General features: G+C 37.2%; 1 protein-coding gene across 9 annotated transcripts in view; it reads left to right on the top strand.

The window, feature by feature from the left end:
* Window positions 1-20,313, top strand: part of LPIN1 (lipin 1) — an 86,297-nt gene that overhangs the window by 59,941 nt on the left and 6,043 nt on the right. For all 9 annotated transcript variants that reach the window (XR_008576271.1, XR_008576270.1, XM_054819357.1 and 6 more), the window contains 11 exons: window positions 922-1,231; window positions 2,718-2,811; window positions 4,160-4,347; window positions 5,417-5,510; window positions 6,886-6,955; window positions 9,660-9,752; window positions 11,174-11,250; window positions 13,264-13,408; window positions 14,977-15,125; window positions 16,744-16,830; window positions 19,610-19,762. Coding sequence is in view for 7 of the 9 variants with exons in the window: in XM_054819357.1 (XP_054675332.1) it covers window positions 922-1,231; window positions 2,718-2,811; window positions 4,160-4,347; window positions 5,417-5,510; window positions 6,886-6,955; window positions 9,660-9,752; window positions 11,174-11,250; window positions 13,264-13,408; window positions 14,977-15,125; window positions 16,744-16,830; window positions 19,610-19,762 (1,460 nt within the window). In the remaining 2 variants the exon portion in view is untranslated. The remainder of the gene's footprint in view (window positions 1-921; window positions 1,232-2,717; window positions 2,812-4,159; window positions 4,348-5,416; window positions 5,511-6,885; window positions 6,956-9,659; window positions 9,753-11,173; window positions 11,251-13,263; window positions 13,409-14,976; window positions 15,126-16,743; window positions 16,831-19,609; window positions 19,763-20,313) is intronic.

Here is a 20,313-nt window from a genome sequence, read left to right as displayed (position 1 = left end):
CAAAGATGAGCTGTCCCATCACCTTTGCATTATTCTCCTCCTCATGTATATTACAAGAAAATTGGGAGCTATTTTCTGTACACAGAGAACTGATTTAAGTGCACAAGTCCAGACAGGGAGTTTCAAATTGGCACTTCCAGTCTAGGATTTAAGGTTTCCTGTTAGTATATTTGGGTGTTTCATTTTTATCCCTGTCACACAGCCTGGTGTGTATTGCAAATCTCATTCCTGGAGGCTTTTCCCTCTGTAGTCCCTGCGTCCCTTGCCAAGCTGTTCAGAGTTGATCTGGCCATACCCGAACTGGGAGTTACGCTTTGAATGCTGTTGATCTTCATGTAAGTTTGCTTGCTATGATGTGAAGTTATAGCAGCTATACAGCTACTGCTGCAGGAGTTCAGCTCCCCTCTGTAAGAATGCCTCCTATTCCACACTTAAAGAAGAGCTGGAATTGTTCCTATAAAGTGATTTAAAATCTAAATCTGGGGTATAGATGAATGAAAGTGTACCCCATCCTGGTCCCAGAAAGCGTTCTGATTATGTAAGGACTCCAGTCTGCACTCCCTTCTCATGCTTGCCGGGGTTACCTTCTGAGGAAAAGCTAGGATTCACACAGGAGGGGAGGAGGGCAGGGTGGGAGCTGTGATGTGCTCCCAGGCATGTGAGTGAGAAATGGAGACTGTAGAGCACATTGCAGAACAAATCTTTCCTGGCCTCAAGATACAGATGAATTTTGCACAAGCAAATGCATAGCAGAGGGGTCTTTTGTACACTGTAGTCTCCAGCTCAGTTAGTGGTGGCTTTCTGCTGTAGTTGGTTACCTTGAGAATCTGATCTCACTGGAGTGAACAGAACAGGTTAAACTCTGGCTGTTGCATTTTTAAGAATGTTTCTTTATAGCAATCTGTTTGTTTTTCCTCACAGGCCAGTTCCCTGCTCAAAGCAAAGGAACCCAGCACGGTGGATGTAAATCCTTCTGAAAGCACTCACTTTCGGGTCATCCAAAGTTCTCCTATAGAGGAGTTTAACACTGCGTCTCCTCTACCTGCCCTTGGACAAGCAGATGCAGCAACTGCTGATGAAAGTGAGCCCTTACCAGCTGAGACAAATAAGCCAGAGATAGAGTCTCTAGGAGCAGCTGTGCCACCGTTGCCTGCCAATGAAGAAATAAAACATTCTGCAGCTTACTCAGCCCAACCAGCTGGCAAGACAGATTCCCCCTCCAGAAAGAAAGGTAAAGCTGTTGATTCTGCACTTTTATATGTATATTTTTTTGTCTTTAAATTTTATGGTGATAAAGCACCTCATTGTCATATAAATTAATCCGTGCCCTGAAGGCACTTTTGGATCTGGAAAGAAACAAGCTTTAGAAAGAACCTTTAAAACCTGAGCTGTACAGCAGGCTGCTCACAGGAGCTGTGTAGTAAAACAGAAGATTCTCCTTGGTCTGGGATTTTTGGCAGCCCTGTGCATATGAGCAAGACTGCAAAACTTGTTCATCCGTATTTGACAGATTCAGAGATTTCACTTTTTGGTACAAGCACACTGTAGATCTGCCGGTTCACCTGCTCTTACTACTTTGAGTTGTTATGTGTCGCTAGTAATTGTGGAACCTCTCTAGCACAAAGTTGTAGTATGTCTTTTGCACAAACAACAGATTTGCCATAAAACAAGGTGCTTTTGTTTCGCATGAGCAATTTCAGTTCTGTGTGGTACAGGTCCTGTCTTGAATTTGTGTAATATAACTGTCTGCTTTTCTACTCAATTTCTGGGCTCTATATCCATGCTATTTCATTATAAGTGTTACGGTCTTTACAGGAAACTTATTTGCTTACAAAAGTTATGTTTTAGATCTCTGATTATTCTGTAATTATGTAAGTCCTATATAAGCCTAGTCTGTGCAGCTGCTTTTTAATCAGTAAACATATAATTTTCTTAGCCACTTTTCAATGCATTCCACTGTCTTTGAAGACAAAAATGACAGTGTTACTCTGCTTACTATTCAGTCTTTATGTGACTTTTTTTTTCTGACTGCTTTTCTGATGTTTCATGTTGGAAATTGGGACAGCGAAAAGTCGTGGGGTTTAGAATGAATTCTAAATTAGGTTTTGGCCTTACAGCAGTCACTTGTCTAGATATAGCAGCAACAACAGGACAGCGATGACTCTGTGTGTTGGTACTAGTGAAAGACTAGTTGGAGGGTTGTCTTGTCACCTGCATGTGCACACACAACACATCACTTGTATGTGCTAAACAGTGAGTTGTCTCCATAACAAGCCAGTTACAGTGTATTAGTGACTATAGTGTAGTCTGTTGTGGTTATTTCCCTTTTGCACGAGGAGATTGAAGATTAGTTTTCGGAGATTAAATGCTCTATCTTTACCTGTGATAATAGGCCTATGCAAATACTCAGAAAGCTTTCCTGTCTTTCTGCAGTGACCACTGACTTATAAATCCCAGTGTCTGGGATAGGGAGGCGTCAGCATATCTCAAAACTAGTCCTCTGCTGTCCCATTTTGTGTATTCAAGGTCTGAACAATGTATATGAGCAACTTGTTCTGAAATTTTTGGCAGTACCACTTTATACAAATACAGTTCACAAACTGTTATAACTTGTCTGGTTTCTCAATCTTAAAATGAATAGTTAAACAGTAATAACAGTTCTGGCTTGTTACTCAGAAAATGCTCATTAATAGGCTTATTTGTGCCGTCCCTTACAGACAAACGAAGCCGGCATCTTGGTGCTGACGGTGTCTATTTAGATGACCTCACTGACATGGATCCAGAAGTTGCTGCACTTTATTTCCCCAAGAAGTATAAGTCCTTTGCTTATATTTTTACTATTTAAAGAGCTCTTGTCACCTTGCAAATTTGGATCAAACTCTTCATTGCCAACCAGATAAGACCTCTTTTTCAGAGTCCAAGCAGAGGTGAAGGCAGAAGGAAAATAAAACTCTGTAGGGAGGAATATTAGAGCTCTGTATTTGAGCCTGAGAAGTGTGCTTGAAACTGATTTTCTATTTTGGTCAATTAAGCATCATATATTGATTGTGGATTGTTATGTAATGTATACTGATGTCTGTGAGTGTTACTCACATGCCCTGGGAGAGCAATTGGCTTTGGGATATATTTATCCCCATGTCCTTGCTTATTACCGTGAAGAACATATCTTACTGTTAACAGTATTAGCACAAAATTATTGCTCTAATGTTGTTCTACTGCGAGTGATCACCTATAAATTTGAATGTTAAAAAAAAAAAATACTCTTGGAAGATGCGTGACTGATTTATTTATGAAAATACTGCACCCTGAACATTCAATTTCCAGCTTACTCTAATCTTTATTAGAGCCTCTTATAACATTTATAGTCCTCTTTCCACATCATACTCTAGTCATTTGACTAAAGTCATTGAGCAACAACTAAAGTAGCTTGCATATTTTATTTTTCTTTCCTGCTTGCTTGAACTCAGCCCTTGTAACATTAGCATTTCAATAAAATGGAGAAAAATTAGTAATAAACTTTGGATTGAAAATTCCGTTCTCAAATGCATTCATGTAAATCTGGAATGGAAAGCAGAGTTTGATGACCCTGCACTTTGTAATAATCTCATCTATACGCAGATTTTAAGTGGTTATAATGATTTTTTTATTTCTTAAAATATTAATCCTAGTAGTTTATATGTAGAGTATTTCTATATACATGACATAAATACACGAACATACACATCCTTTGTTTTGGGTTTAGCTATCAGTTTATATAATTAATATAAATTAAATAATAAACTATGTTTATTGTTGTTCCTGCGGGGGGGGGGCAGTTCTGCTAGTATAAACTCTTCTTAAAGTAGCATCATTTTGTCTACTAAAATTGTACAGTTTATTGTCTTATCTTTCCTATCTCTTGTAAATAAGTGAAGCTATAATTATACATGCCTAGTTTAGGCAAGAAAGTAGAAGCAATCTAATATCTGAGGATACATGAGGGATATATTACTTTGTTTAAATTTTACAGCAAACCCAAGCAAATTTTTTTCTTTTTTTTTCTTTTTTTTTTCCCTTCTTTTATTTCCTAAGTGTGTGTCAGATGCAAACGGTGCTTGTTGAAGGGAATGAATTTGGGAATGAGTACATGCAGACTGAATTCCTGATTTTTCTTTTCCAGTGGGGATAACGTCCAAAGCAAGAACACGAACGACACGGGGCCGCGGTCCGCCAGCCAGTCTCCGCAGTCTGTCGGGAGCTCAGGTGTTGACAGTGGAGTTGAAAGCACCTCGGATGGAATTCGAGATTTGCCCTCCATTGCCATTTCTCTCTGCGGAGGCCTTACTGACAACAAAGAAATAACCAAAGGTACAGAATAACTTTCTGAATTACAGGCATGTGGTGTCAGCCAAGTTTTAGCATCCTAGACTGAGGAAGCAGTGCCCTCCTGTGGCTGTAATCAAGAATGTGTTGAGAAGATAAGTACTGTCCCTGTAATGTTTCCTAGATTTTTTCATACTTAAAATAGTAGACTTATATAGGACTTATGATTTTTAACACATTTTAATAATCCCTTATATACTAAATTTTTTAAAGTATTTTATTGGTATTTTTATTTTGTGACAGTACTACGTTTTGCATCGCAATAGTGTTAATGGTATTTTTGCCACTTGGTACAGTATATACATAGGAAATTCACAGCTGTTGGTGTCAGAAATAAAAAAGGTGGTCTATAAATGAAGACAGTAGGAGGGGGAGTTGGAAACTTTAACCTGAGTTCCTGCTCTACCTCCAGTTTCCTGTGTGACTTGGATAAATCATTTACAATGCTCTGTGCCTTAAACTTCCAGCTGCATAATGTGAAGATAAATGCGTTGACTTACACTTTCTGCAGTAATATGGTGTCATAAAATCATATGAGCCTGATGCTACACTGATTGCTGGTCAGAAGCTAGTTATAAAAACATTTCAAATATACTGTGACTTACTGGAGTTGTATTGTTATCTGAATCACTTGTAAATTACATAGGTTTTGTGAAAGGAGTCACAGCCAGTGGAAGGGGTATTTATTCACAGACATTTTCGCTTTTCTGTAGGCCTTACGAGTGATCATTAAGTTTCTGGCAAAAGTACTTCCTTGCCTTGTGTAGAATCCTGATTTTCTTCCCTCACAGTTCCATCCCTGAGCTTTCACTTAGTTTGTGTTTTGAATAGGAAAGACACCCAGCAGCTAACAAAGAAAGCCTCAGCATCTTCTGAGACAGAGAGTCTCTGAACATCTTGTTTCTGTATTACTGCTAATCTCAGCACCCCAGTAATGAAGGGCTGACCCTGAATGTGAAACCTACGTATCTGAGAGATGCTAAGAGGTTTAGGTTGGCCCATCCTAGGCATCTATAGATGAATGCTTTACGGATGTCATTTTTTCCCCCCACAGAAGAATTCTTAGAACATGCAGTATCATATCAGCAGTTCGTGGACAATCCTGGTATCATTGACGACCCTAACCTTGTGGTTAAGATTGGAAATAAGTAAGTATATTTCAGGAAAAAAATGTTTTACTGTTTTAACAAAAACGCTTCTGTGGCACTTTGGTGTGTTAGATCAGTTTCACCATAGCTGAAAAATAGGTTTTGAATGTTTGTGGCTTAGATTGATCCAGAAAGAGTCAACTCTGTAGTGAATTCAGGCTCCTCTAGTTACCTTTCCTGCTTTAAATTGAGAGCAAAGAGCAGTTTCAGATGACTTGTTACAGCTAACTGACACAACTTGAATTTCAAGAAGCTAGTATTAAATGCTAATAGTGTTCACGCTCAATTTGCAGACTAAGAATGAAATAGGATGTGAACTTGCTAAGGCTTGCCCTGAGCCAGTTTCAATAATTATTTACAAGGATATGGCAGTCTGCTTGCAAGCACTCTGTACCCAGCAGGTTGTCTGTATATACTGAATATTTTGCTAATATGCCTCTATGGAGGCATTGCTTCTCAAGACTTCTCAAACTTCACCCACTGAGTACGAGATTTCTATTTCTGCAAAGCTAAGACATTATTTCATGTGTTTATGTTGCTGGAGCAGTGCAGCACCATGGTCTATGCCAGATGCAGCTTTTTGGAGGGTGTTTTAACTTGAGAGCTCCTTGCACCTGGCATGCAATGTTACAGAATAGAGGAGAGATTGTGGCATTGTGCTGCACGTAGAGGTTAGGCTACCCTTAGTCACAGACATTGTTCATACGAATCTGATGGGCCTGGCGCATCCTTATGTGATAGTTTGTATCACATATGTTACGGCCTTGTACCTGACCCACTCTGAGGTCTGAGGCGAGTCACTTACTGCTTCCTGGCCATAGTTCCCTGAATTTGATCATGTTTACCTGCGTACTGATATGTTGGGAAGAGAGGAGTATTTAGTGAGGCTCTTACTGTCATATTCTCTGGATGCCATGTGAGCTTCATCTTCCATAGCCAGATGGATGATAATACTGTATTTGTCCTACTGTCTGTGACAAGACTTGAGCCATGTTCAGCACATAATAGCAAAAGCTTGACATCCTACAGACTATGGCCCCTAACTTCTGTATGGTTCCTTGATGGAAAAACAGTGAAGAAAGCTTGTAAAAAATGTAGCTCATGTTGTGATAGTGAGGTATAGCAAGGACATGAGGAATGTACAACAAATACCACTTCTACTTAAGGACTTAGCTTCTGTTGCATACTTTGGAAAGTATATGCCCTAAATACCTGTGAACATAATGTGGAATAAGATGGGTCTGCTATTACTGGTGCAGGCCAGAGTTTGACCTGTGCTAAAGAGACTTCATGGCTTTAACCTGCCAGGCGATAAATACTAGGTGGATTGTGAATTGGGATTACAAAATGCAGTAATCATCTCTTGCATGCCCAGGTACTACAACTGGACGACAGCTGGTCCCCTTCTGCTGGCAATGCAGGCGTTCCAGAAGCCTTTGCCAAAGGTGAGATTGAACATGAAGGTTGGTCAGAGGAAGAGTTGTGACATTCTGCCATTTATTAAGGCAGGGAAGAGGGTTGTTGTACAAAAGAATCTGCACATTGGCAATATCTATCCACACATACCATCGAGCTTATGCTGCGGGCTAAATAAGCAGGACTAAATTGGATCTGTGAATAGTGTTTATTTGCTAGGCTAGGGTCATTACAAATATTTTGAAGGAGGAAAATCTTTTAACCTCAGGGAATAAGCTTTAACTACTAGGTGAGGAAGGCCTATAGCTTGCTAGTTTTCTGTTTCTTGGTGGTTTTTCATAACCAGCCTAGGTAGATGGTGGCAGATAGCTATAATTATGTGACAGCTATATGTTGGCTTATATTAAATGCATTGATGAATTTAGTTCAATTCCACATGACCTGATTCCACATAGATGCTCAGGAGAAAAATATGCATTACTATAAACATATATAAAAAAGTAGTATCACCATTGGCACTAATTTGTATACTGGTTGGCTATGAATTTAATAAATTTTGGAATGTAAATTTTCCTTCTGCCATTTGCAGCACTTCACATGTCTGGGTTTAATCTATGTGAATTCAAATGCTATCTCTATTGCCAGGAATTTGGAATGAAAATTTATTCAAAGCCCAGAATACTCCCTACCACTGTGTTCTTTCTGCTTTAGTGCCACATTACCTATATATGCAGACATGCATAACTGCACTGTAGCATCCCAATATAAAGTAAATTGATTCTAAAAGTCTCAAACACCGAGTAAACCTGGCTTGAATTTCAAGGATTTCACAGACTCAGATGTTTTGTGCTTTACTGAAATATTCTAGTAATCAGCAAAGGTGGGACTCATCCCATGGAATGCAAATGCTTACAGGTGGTGTATAGTTATCCTAGCTGGTATTTGTTGGGCACTTCCACAAAGTGATTCAGACCTTGAGAGGTGCCTATCGGGTCTTTGGGGGCAATAAAGATAATGCAAGCTAACAGCGTTTTTAATTAAAAACACTTTGATGCCTGAACCAGATGCTTTGGGTTTTGCCTAGGATGCGTAAATGGAAAGAATTGGTATGAAATATGTTTGCCATTAAGTTAAGGGAAATGGCAATTCTTTCAACAGCATTGTGGTGACACCATTACTCATTTAGGTTATCAGTTAAGAAAAGTCTTCTGTGAGTGTGAACTTCAGTGTGTTCATTTTTTTAGTGATTAACTTGTATTTTGAATGCTGATAACTTTGTAGACAGTGCATTTTTAATTTAGTGGAGAACCCGGTATATATAGTTGGAACAGTCTGTATGATTGGGAAGGCTTACTTGGCTGAACTGTACCTGCGAAACTAAAATTACTCATTTATGCCACCAGTCATCCTACTGGTTTTCTTCATGACTTGTTAATTAGACTTTTGCTTTGCTGTAGTAATGGAACTAAGGAATTGAAATACTAAGATACTTTATCAAAATGGGCTTTATGAAGTGAGGTTTTAAAAAAAAAAATTGCTTGTGTTCTGCCAAATACACTTCAAGACCTGTCTAATTTAAGCATGTGAATTATCTCACTAGAAGTCAATAGGACATCACCTTGAAGTTGTCTGCATGTTTGAGAACCTCCTTAAATTGTAGCCATTGTTCTCAACAGTTGCATTCCATTCTCAGTATCTCCATCTGCTCCCTGTTTTTCTTATTTTGTTTACAAAGTTCTCAACTTACTTGCTCAACTTTATTCCTCTGTCATTCCTTTCTTTTCTCATATACTTTAGATAATATAGTGAAGAGAACCTATGGAAAAACTGAGAAAAGGGACGCATTGTCCCATACGCTAGCTGAACTCAACCCTTTCTCTTAACTGCTAAGAGTTATATATATTTTTTTAAAAAAATCACTGGTCAACATCACAGTTTTATTTCTGTGATTTTGCTTACAATGGAGGCTATCATCTCGGAAAGCCAGTGGCAAAGCTGTTTTAGGGCGTACCAAATACTGTGGCCGCCTGTACTGTAATATTTTCTCTTCGTCCTTTGCTTGCTCTCTGAGTGAAAGAATTCAGCTCTCCTTGTTACAATGCATAAAGCTCCAGGCATTATGGGTATTGAAAGAAAATTTTCTTTACTGAGGTTTAGTATATATAACCAATGAAAAGTAGCCAGGGTTTTAAAAAAACAGTTCTAAAATTGTCAGTCAAATTCATAGCATCATACTGAACTCATAAAAGCTAGTAACTTCTTTGCTTTTTTCCAAACTGGTGATTAAGTATGAACTTTGTAGTTATTTTTAAATGAGAATAACTATCTTGTACGTGGGTTTGTTGCTGTTTTGCATGAGACCTCCTTCAGGAAGTGATTTTTTTCTTTTTTTTTTTAAATACAATTTGCACTAAGTAACTTAACTTAAAAAAATAGGTTCTCCATTCTAGACATTATACTAATACCTATTTATGTTTTTTTTCTTCTTTAATTTTATCTCTTTTTCATTTTCCTTTTAAAAATACCATAAGTATTCATGCTTAAGTTACTTCAGAGCAGCTCTGGATACCATTAGATTTTGCTTTAGTAGAATTTATGGTCCACAGACAGTATGTTTACTTTTATTCAATTTATTATCAGTTAAAATTGTGTGTTTGGCACTTTCTTTCATTTACATATATCAGGTTGTCTTTTGTTTGGGGTTTTTTTTATGTTACCATCCATTTATCACAGGCCACTGTGGAATCTATAATGAGGGACAAGATGCCCAAAAAAGGTGGAAGGTGGTGGTTTTCGTGGCGAGGGAGGAACAGCACTATTAAAGAGGTAAGTTTAAGAAGCAAGCAAAGTTTCCTTCTGGCTGCAGTGGGAAGGCTGGATACCTCCGTATCCATCCCTCAGAACTTTGCTTCTGTGTGTAACTCAGTATTCAATTTGACTGAGGATATAGACATTGCAAGATGTTTAAACAGGGTCTAAAGTTTGACTTCTTTTGACTTCAGAAAGCTTTGGATCAGACCTTACCCGAAACATTTGCCTGCAGCGTTTTTGATTTTGCATTTATTTTCATTACACAAACCTGAGGCATTATTATCTAATAGATTAAATCTGGTTTTGGGAACCTTGAATCAAAGAGCTGTGCCACTAATTTAAAGTTTTTGTGTAGATTAACTACCTTTCTGCAGCTTTCTTTTGATACTTGGAGAACAGATGTATTTGAGTAGTATGAGCTGCAAAATTCAGCAAAACCTAAGATGGAAAACTGACTATGTATTAGTTTTAAAATATTTTTGAATTTCTTTTCTGAGTATTAAAAGTTTGTGGTAACAGTCTTAAAGCCATGGGTGAACATTAAAGAACAGTGAAAAAAAGCAAAACTTTATATGAAATATTGATCTCCTGTCTAGACATATTTAATCTTTAAAGTTGGCTAATAAAACCTCTTTATATTAATTTATACTACTGAAGCATTAGTACTTGAGAGGAGAGAAAATGACTTGTAATACATTTTTATGGTTGTGCCTCAGTCAACGAACTTTTTTTAGCCTTGCATGAAATGACCATTGTACTGATCTGTGGGTATGGGCTTCAGAACGTGAGATTTTGTTTTTTTACAGTTTGTTGAAGTTTTTTAGAACTTTTCTCTGAGTGGAAGTATTTGGTTATCTCTTGAGCTGTGGCAGCTGTAAATGGAAATGGAAGGTGGTGGTGTTGTTTGTATGCCTCATAAAATCAGTCACTATTTAAAAATCTTGTGGGATGAAATTGATAGAGCTCAGCATCTAGTCAAGGTAAAAGCAGTTTGGAAAGTATTATTGGATTAAAGATTTTAATGATTCTATGAAAGGTAATTGTATTTTTTTTCTCTTCTCTAGAGTCATACTTTGCTTTTTCAGGTGAAATCTAGCTATTTAAGGTGCATGAACTGAGTAGTTACGGGATTGACCCCAGAACTTCAACAGTACTAGATGTGAAATCTGATATTTCTGTACTTCTTCCATGCAAAACTAAATCTTAATTCTTCTTCTGAGTTTTATATTTGCAATTTTTAGTTCTTCGTGCAGCCTTTATTCTTTAAGAAAACCATGGAGTTTTACTTTGCCTGCAAGCAAAGGAAACAAACATGCTGTTGATTTTTACTAAGTCTGTATAAGACAGAATTTGGTTTTCAGATATTTTTCTAGAAACACTTGCTCTCTGCCTAACAGGAGATGTGCAGCTTCTTATTTATGCTTGTATTTTTACAGGAAACAAAGCCAGAGCAAGGTATGAGTGAGAGTGGTCTTACAGGAGAAGACTCTTCACACCTGAGCATGGCAAACAGGTAAACCCAAAATCATCTGTAGCTGAAATGAGCAGGAGTTGCCATTTAAAAATGAAAGCAAGCTACCTCTTATATTTGAACAAAGAAATACTTCATCAGTAAAAGATATTTACTTTGTTATTCATTGTTCTACCCATGGCAGGGTTGCAGATCTTGTGAGTGCTCTCTGGCATTTCTGTGGTTTGGCTGGCAGCTCTGTGACACATGTTCCAGCCCCTTGAAAACAAACAATAATTGGAGCAGTTCTCTGAAGCTATATGTATCTCCCTAGAGTTTTCAAGGGAACATATAGATGACCACATGCTGTTGTCAGATCCTCGTTGCTAAAATTTCCGATTTACTTATATTTATGGCCTGTCAACTTAATTTGTTCCTGCATTCTTTTGAGAAGTTCAGGGGCCTAAGACTTTCCAGAGCTTTTTTTGCAGGCAATAGTCATGACTTTCTATTACTACTTTGAAGGATTGCAGAAGTCTTTCTTCTCGTGCTCCAAACTAATCATGCTCTATGGCCATAATCTCCCCTTCAGGAGGGTTCCATAAGATGAGCTTTAACTTGCTTTGGAGGCATGAGTGAGCCAGGGACAGCTCTCCTACCTTGCCCCTTTCCTGGACATATAGATCTTACCGTAAAGACAGCCTGTCTGTGTGTTGTCTGCACTTAGAACTGGAAGGGGCCAGATTCAAATACGCTTTATGCTCATTAAGTTAAGTTCAAGGATCACCCTTATGAAACAAAATGGCTTTAGCTGTCATTCTTTCTGGAGGTCAGCAGTTGCAGTGCAGGCAAATGTGCTGGAAGGAAGATTCCTCAGTCAGTAGGAGACTAGCCGTTATCTCAGTTGCCTCTCTGAGTTTGTGGGAGCCACAGAATAAATAAAAAAGGCTAATTTTCCTTTTAAGGATGACAAGTGACATTTAGGTCTGTTTCTTACATGGTGGTTTAAAGATAAGCTTTAAAGTGGGATTAAGACTTCAAGCAGACTAGGTTCTGTAATTGGCGTTCTTTGTTTAAATTTTAACTGACCTTAGAAATCTGTCATTAAGAATTTATTACTTGCAAGCAAAATGCGACAAGTGGGATGTTGAGTAAAGCTTTTGAGATCTGATGTTACAGAGGATAAGATAGGTTTTTAAATGTCGCCAGTCATGACATGTAGTACCTTGATATTGGGTCAAGACTTTCTAACATCAAACAACATCCAGGTGTGATAGAAATAAGAGGCCAAATGCTTATTGTTTTAAAGATGAGACTTGTAGGATCTGAAAGGATATTTTACCTTTCACCTAAGATGATAGATTTGTTTACTGTAGGAAAACTTTCTCTCTGAAGAAAAATACCCTTAACGAATTTCTGAAAAAATGGTTATAGCAGAAAAAAAAAAATTATACTGAAGTGTATTTAAAAAGCATTGTATAAAGGAGCTCAGGTTTTATGACTCTTCATCATCATATCCTGAATGGGGTAATCCTGAAAATCCTGGAAAAGAATAATCCAATGATCTGAAGTTGCTCGTTGAAAGAGGAGGAGTTACTATAGTAAAATTTCCATCACCTGGATTTTTTTTTTTTTATTAATTGCTACATTCTTTGAGGTGGGAGAGAAGGGAGGGAAGAGGAAGCCAGCATAAAAAACGCCTCTTTCTTCTGAGAACTGAGGAATTTTTGTAGTTACAGTATCTAATGGGTATTATTTTTTTATCGCTATGAGACTTTTTGAGTCAATATGGCACATTAATTTACATCCGTTAAATTTGAGTGATGAAAACTAGCTTATAGACAAGTGAATGGCTAGAACAATGCAAGTATGAATAATGGGGAACATATGTGAATGGAAGTTCAGCACTTCATTGATATATTTAAAGCCATGATGTGAATGACCTCCTGTGACACAGTATTTAGGAGCAGAGAATCAATGACTTATTTGGTCACTCACTGTTAATGCATTTTTAGTGGATACTGAGATGCATTTACTGACATAATAACATCATTTTCTGTATGTGCAATGTTCCAGAATAAAAGATGAGTCGTCTTCAAGCGATGAAGACCCTAGAGCTGCCAAACAAAACCTCGGGTCATTACAAACCAACTCAAGTCATCTCTCGTTATTGTCTGGAATCAGTTACAAAAAAACACTTCGACTCACTTCTGACCAGCTTGTGAGTTAATTTTACATCCTTGTCCTGAAATGTCATTTCTAATACAACATGAACAATACTGTTATTCCGGCTTGCAAAGCTTAATTAGCTCTTACGTCTTGCATTTGATTCTCTCTCTTATTATATTTAAAAAAGAAAAAAGTTTTCTCTTCTCTTTTCAGTCTTAAGCATGAATACTGTACCTTGCAGCAAGTGCTGGGGTTCTGAGATTGGGAGACATGGGATCCCATTTAGAAAAATATAAAAATTAAATTCTGGAATATTTATGTATTATTACGTATAACGTGTATATTAACCCACAGGCGCCTCTCCTCTTTTTTCTTTTTTTCTCCTTTCCTTTCCCCTCATTCATAGGCAGACAGTCACATTTTACATTAATACGGTTTTCTGTTTTTAACTTCTGAAAGAGCTGCTTGTGAATTTACTATGAGGCAAGGCTATTAATTTCTTTCGAGCCAATTCTCTTCCTCTGTGACAGAGGTGTTTTGACTAATGGTGACAAAACTGTTACAGTTTTCTGTTCTGCACATTCCAATTTGATCTGGAAAAATGGGCTACTTTAGGGAAATACTTTTTGTCATCTTATCTACAGCCAATTAATTTTCTGAAGGAAACCCACACAAGGCGTACAGCATTAAATCAACCCATCATTCACTGCCTGAATAGTTTGTAAGAAATGCAGAATTTTTCCCAAGAGACAGATGGGATGTGTTGGTAATTTTCTATAGCAATCAGAAAGCAAAGGTTACACAAATATATTGATTCTTTTCAGATTCAGAAACCTAGCAGAAATTAGCTGAAGTTAAAACTAGTTTTAGATTGGTTTCTTAATGAAACAGTGGGTGAGACTCATCAGTTACCTATCAGTTGTTCTGCATTCCCAACTCCCTTTCAGTTTTTAACTAATTGAAAAATTGAAGTGAAATATAACTAAGAAAAAGAGACACTTAAAATGTTAAACTCCTGCAGTCTTTATGAAAATGAATAGTTAGGTCCACAAATAGAATCGAATCAGTAGTCTCTTGCCCAGCATGTTGCTAAGTGACACTGGAGGCAGTGGAAGCAAAGGGCAGGGAAGTGGGAAAGTTAAGGAAATTTGGCAGAGACTGAAGGGTAATAAATAGGTCGTATGGTATGAGAGGTGGGTTATTATTGGAAAGAGATGTAATACCATAGAACACAAATCCCCATATAAACACTGAGAGTTCATGGAACTCCTTGTTACCTACATTTCTCTCTGCATATTTATATCTCAGAATGGAAAACTCCCATAGATAGTCCCTATTCCATAATTTGTTAATATTTATGTGAACTTTGGGGGATTTTTTTTCTTTCTTTTTACATCCCTGACCATAAACCAGATTTTTTTGTTTTTTACTGCTCTATAAATCAATGCCTAATGAACACCACACAGAGCAAACCTCTGTTATCATTATTTAGACAATAGCTGTGCTGAAAGTAATAAGATTCAGTGTGACCAAGGCAATGATCATCTGTGGCTTTGTGTTTGCACTGTGCCAGTTTCACACGCTCAGTTTGTTGATTATCTCGCTGATAATGTCTTGCAGAAAAGCTTAAAGCTCAAGAATGGCCCCAATGATGTGACCTTTAGTGTTACAACACAGTATCAAGGCACTTGCCGCTGTGAAGGCACCATTTACCTATGGAATTGGGATGATAAAGTTATTATTTCTGACATTGATGGAACAATCACACGGTGAGTTCATGAACAGGGAGAGGCTTTATTTGCAAGGACAAGTTGTTCTTTGGAACAAAAGGAAAAAGTAATTAACAGGGAATTTTGAGTTGCAGGATCATCATATTCTAGTGTTTTGTAGGGGATAGTGTGTGTGTGTAGTTTTTTCTCTTATTTGGCTTTCAAACAATGCAAGAATCATTAGCTGAATTCTTAATAAAGGCATGTGCCATATGTGCCCATTATTTGTCACTTATTGGTGTTTCATGATAGTATTTACAGTAGTATTGGAAGACCTTCTGCAAAACCATAACTTTTTCTGCTGCATCACACTTATGAAGTACACTGGTTATGTTAAAAAGAAGAAATAAGTGAATTCTGTTTTAAAAGGCATTTCTGGGGCATTCCATTGAGAGGCATTATTATTTAGAAGAGTCCAAAATCAATGTCAGAATTGGAATTTGATAGAAAGTTTCAGGTTAGTACTTTGGGTAAACCCCACTATTTTGGAGTGACCAAAATGATTCACTCGCTTGCTGATTTTGATTTATTTAATATTGGGGAAAACAATTGTGTGTGGAGCAGGGAAACACATAATAAAAATATAAGCATTGTCTTTTGACCTTTTAAAATTAAATGCTTAGATTTGTTTCAAAATCAATTTCTTTCAAGGTCCAATTTAACTATATCTAATTGGAAAAAAGAACAATGAAAATTAATTTTCAAGAGCAGTCTGGGGTGAATTAAAATACTTGATTCAAACTGAAACTCTTTTCTTTGTGGTGGTTTATCAATTGTAAGGCAAACTTTTTTTTGGTGCCAACATAAATTAATATTCCCCCCTGCTTTGTTTTCTTAAGTTTCAATAAAGTGAATAGGCTCTATTCTTCTCTCTGCTGTTGAGCTGACCAGAGAGTTACTGAATCATTTCACGTTACAATACCATTGCAAATCCATCCTAAGCCAGTGCCCAATGTTTTCCTCTCTAAGATGAAACATATTCAGGGTGTGGATTTCTTGCTGTGTATCTGTATAATGCTTAGTGCAGTGAGGTGCTCATTTGTTTGAATATCTAGATGTTGTTACAGTGAAGCAGGAAGTACATTGAAACCAGTATAACTGTTTCATGATACTTCATATGTGACCAACTGCTGGCTTTATGTGAAGTTAGTTTGAAGTAAGCTAGAATGTAACTTACGCTTGCAATTTCCCATAAACTTCCTTTGTGGGTAGATTTGGTTTATTTAGAAAACAAACCTCAAAAAGTATGCTTAGTACTGGCCAGCCTACTACACAGATCTGATTCATAGCCTGTATGCTGTAATTTCCAGGTTACCTTATGGGTCATGAGCTTATCCATGAAGACAAGTCCTGGGACACAGGAGTAATTAAAACAACATAGCTAAGGATGGACATGTCAGTCTATCTCAAAAAAAAAAAAAAAAAAGGGGGGGGGGCAATAAAATCATCCTCTTCTGATCACAATCAGTACCTTACAGAAAACTTTATTTTCCTTTGCTGCTAGCCAGATACGTTAGTGGAATTTGTATTAGCCTCAACTGTTATTACAAGTATTGATGGGTTTTCTTGGGGTTTTTTTTTTTTTTCAGTTCAATGACATTGTTTTTCCTTTATTCAGGTCAGACACTTTAGGTCACATTTTGCCGACTCTTGGCAAAGACTGGACACACCAAGGGATCGCGAAGTTGTACCATAAAGTGAGCCAGTGAGTATTCAGTAAATCTGCTTATGCATCTGTGGCTTGTTTGTGTTTATTCATTTGCACATAAAAATTAAAATTTCTCTAGGCTTCTCTTAATGTCTAAGAGTGACAATTTCATCAATATCTCATCACTTCAGTGGTGCTTATACAGTGTAAACATCTGCTGTATGATATCCAGAGCAAAACCTGCTTTGTGGTATCAAAAGCAAAAGCCCCCTATCAATGAGTAGCGATTGCTGTTCTAACCATCCCAAACAGATAGCTACAGTTAGTTCCAAAAACTGTCCTAATTTGAATGAGTTGCAGCAAGCGTAACTTAGTTGCAAATGGAGTTGCAGCATTAATTCAGAAGATGCCAGTACACCTTCCCTTCTCTCCTTGTTGAGGAGAGAGTGAAAGGCATAAGGACTCTTCAGCCTAGGGTGGTCACTGTAGGTGGAGTTCTTCCTGCCAAACTTGACTCACCTGGATTCATGGAGGGACAGATTCTAAAACACATGGGATGAATCAGTTTGGGGGGAGTTCCCTCTCTTTCCAGTGAGTAGAAAGGGAGTTTAGTGAAACAGCTTGGACTTGAGCTGTCTAAACATTAGGCTTCTAGTCAAGTAAGATAAATTTCACCCTTAAAGCACAGCACAATGTCTTATCTTGAGTAGCAATTGACCCATTTTGGATATTCGCTGCTAATATTCTTGTTGTTTTATTTGTTGTATAAATAACAATGAGCTTCAAAGACATTGATGATGATCTTTACTACTGATGATTATGCAATTTATTTTGTTATTTCTGTATATAAATATTTGTTGTTATTCCATTGTTAAATCGCAAAGTTAGGAAGGATCAGTCTTAAAATATTTTTTGTGTTATTGATTATTTTTGAGAGTAGATGATAAGTAAACATTGCTTACAGTGCAATTTAAAGGCATTGAAAGTCAATAAGATATGTGCTGTGACGAGCCTGAGGAGCAAGCTTTCACCTGGCAACACCAGTGTTAGCTGCTATTAGTTATAGCTCAGTAGTTGACCTGCACCGATGCCTGTTGGTCCACAGCAATTAATACCTTCTGTGCCACTGTGGATGGAAGGACCTGGATTCATCATGTTTACTTGTGGCTTGTAGACTCTGTGTAATCCATGGAGAAAGGCAGGCATCTTCCAAAAAGTAGCTCAATATATGTGAGATCTAATGATGTTTCAAAAAAACCCTATTTTTTTCCATTAGCTATTGAAGAAATATTGGGCAGTGATAGATCAGCTGTGCTTTAGGTCAGTTAATGTCATTAACGGGGAGAGTATCCTGGTATGACCTAGAAAAATATATTCCAAAAAATGGGATATTTCTGCTGATGAATATAAATGGGAGTTGTATGTTTGGTTCCCTGAGTATATTTTGCAATGTAGTCAAGCCATTATGTACAATGGAGGATCAAAGAGTATGGTGAGCAATTGAGAGAAAAAAGGAAATGAGGAGAAAAATTAATTGATGTCTGAATGGGATCAGATGAAGGATCTGATTCTAACTTTTACAAGGAGGATTACTGATTGCTGTCTGTTCAGGTTGATATTTCTGCTTTACACAGAAAATAAAATTGATTTTCTTTTATTACATTAAATTCAACTGTTCTTATATATTCAAATTACTATAAATGTTTGAAGAGCCTCTGGTACACATCACAACTGTCCTTTTAGGTAATCTGATTTGTTCTGTATACTAGGGTTATGCTAAGGTTTGTTTATTGCTTTTTGTTTTACAAGGATGGTGAAGTATAAATTATGGATGATGGAATCTAAATTATGCCAGAAACACTTGTCTGGGCATTTATTCTGTATAGACATACGTGATCACAGAAAAGACAGGACATCCTGGGAATTCACATGCTGAGCAGTATTTAGTTCTGTATATAACCTCTGCATTATATCTGGTGAAAATGTTAATTAATTTTTTTAATTGCAGTTGTTATTTCTATGCCTGCCAGCACTGTCAATTGTTAGGGCTTTGGTGATCATAAACATAGGGGAAAAAATAGATTTGAGTCATGTTGTTTTTCAAATTACTGAGTTAATTATGTAGTGGCTAGATATTACAGCTGAACACCATATAAATATTCAATAGTTAGATTTAATGACCATGCGTGCACCGAATACAGTATTTCGTTACAGGACTTGCAAAGTAAATTGCTATTAAGTTGAACTAACATCATTAGACTCTGTTCTATTGTGAACAGAACCAAAGGTAACCTGTGACTTCTGCCAAAACTTATTGCAGTGTCAAGTCAAAGATTACTTCTCGTACTGTGTTTTGAAGTTCAGATTTGCTCCACCTTGAAGGAGTATGTTACTGCTGCACATAGTTGTTTTTTGCAGAGGCCCAAGCGGCAGGAGTACAACACTGTTAATACAGCAAAGATTACTGCACCATTGTTTGCTTTATGCCAAGTGTTTTCCTCTTAGCAGATGTCACTTCAGTTAATTCTGAGTATGGAGTATGGTTCCACTATGCAGGGGCAGGTAGAAAACCATGAAAAGTCATAAGCCATGAGAAGACCAGAGATAAATGAGCCCTCTTTAGGTGTAAATCACTAACTGCAGTGGAGCTAGACAGATTTTAATTATCCGAGGTTCTGGCATAAATGTTTTTATTCCTTTTAAATAAGGCTAGGTTAAGCATAAGTCTGTTTAACAGTCATGATTTGATTCATGTAAAAATAAACCCACAAAATTATTAATGTCAAAATACCTGTTTTATTTTTACAATAATTTCTTCTTTTATTTATGTTCACAGAAATGGATATAAATTTTTGTATTGCTCAGCACGTGCTATTGGAATGGCAGGCATGACCAGAGGATACTTGCACTGGGTGAATGAACGAGGAACTGTGCTGCCTCAAGGGCCAGTGTTGCTGAGTCCAAGCAGTTTATTCTCGGCTTTTCACAGGTACTGCAATTTCACTTTTATGCAGAAAGAAACTTGGAGGTTGGTGGAGGCTGAATTCTCAGCTATTTTTTTATATGGGAGTGCTTGAAATCAGTCATAATGTTTTTTCTTACATATTGGTGCAAAATTTAATTAAGAAGAAATTTCGTTAGAGAAAGACCAAACTTCAGTAGATAGTCATGTTGCTTAGTTTCTCTTAGACATGTCTCAATATACATGTGTTCACTGTTTACCAGTAGGTGCTGCCTGTTGACTTCACGTCACGGTGTGTTAATATTTAGCTATGGGAAAAAGGTGAACATTTTAACAACAATCACTCTTGTATTGACTTGTAAGGTGTTCCAATTGGCATACTTTTTGTGGAAGAATGTTACTTGGAGAGTTTTGAAGAAATTAATGTGAAAATGGAACGGACTTGTTATACTCCTGACTGCACTGTGGTATTCTGTGTGGACAATGTTGTTCTTTCTAGGTGTTCAGCTGTAATAAGTGGATAATAATAGCACAGATTATGAGTATCGTACATTCTTCCTAATTCAGTGAAGCATGTC

Source organism: Grus americana, chromosome 3 (genome assembly GCF_028858705.1).
Source record: "Grus americana isolate bGruAme1 chromosome 3, bGruAme1.mat, whole genome shotgun sequence".
In the NCBI taxonomy this organism is placed as follows: domain Eukaryota; kingdom Metazoa; phylum Chordata; class Aves; order Gruiformes; family Gruidae; genus Grus; species Grus americana.
This window is presented reverse-complemented; position numbering and strand designations above follow the sequence as displayed.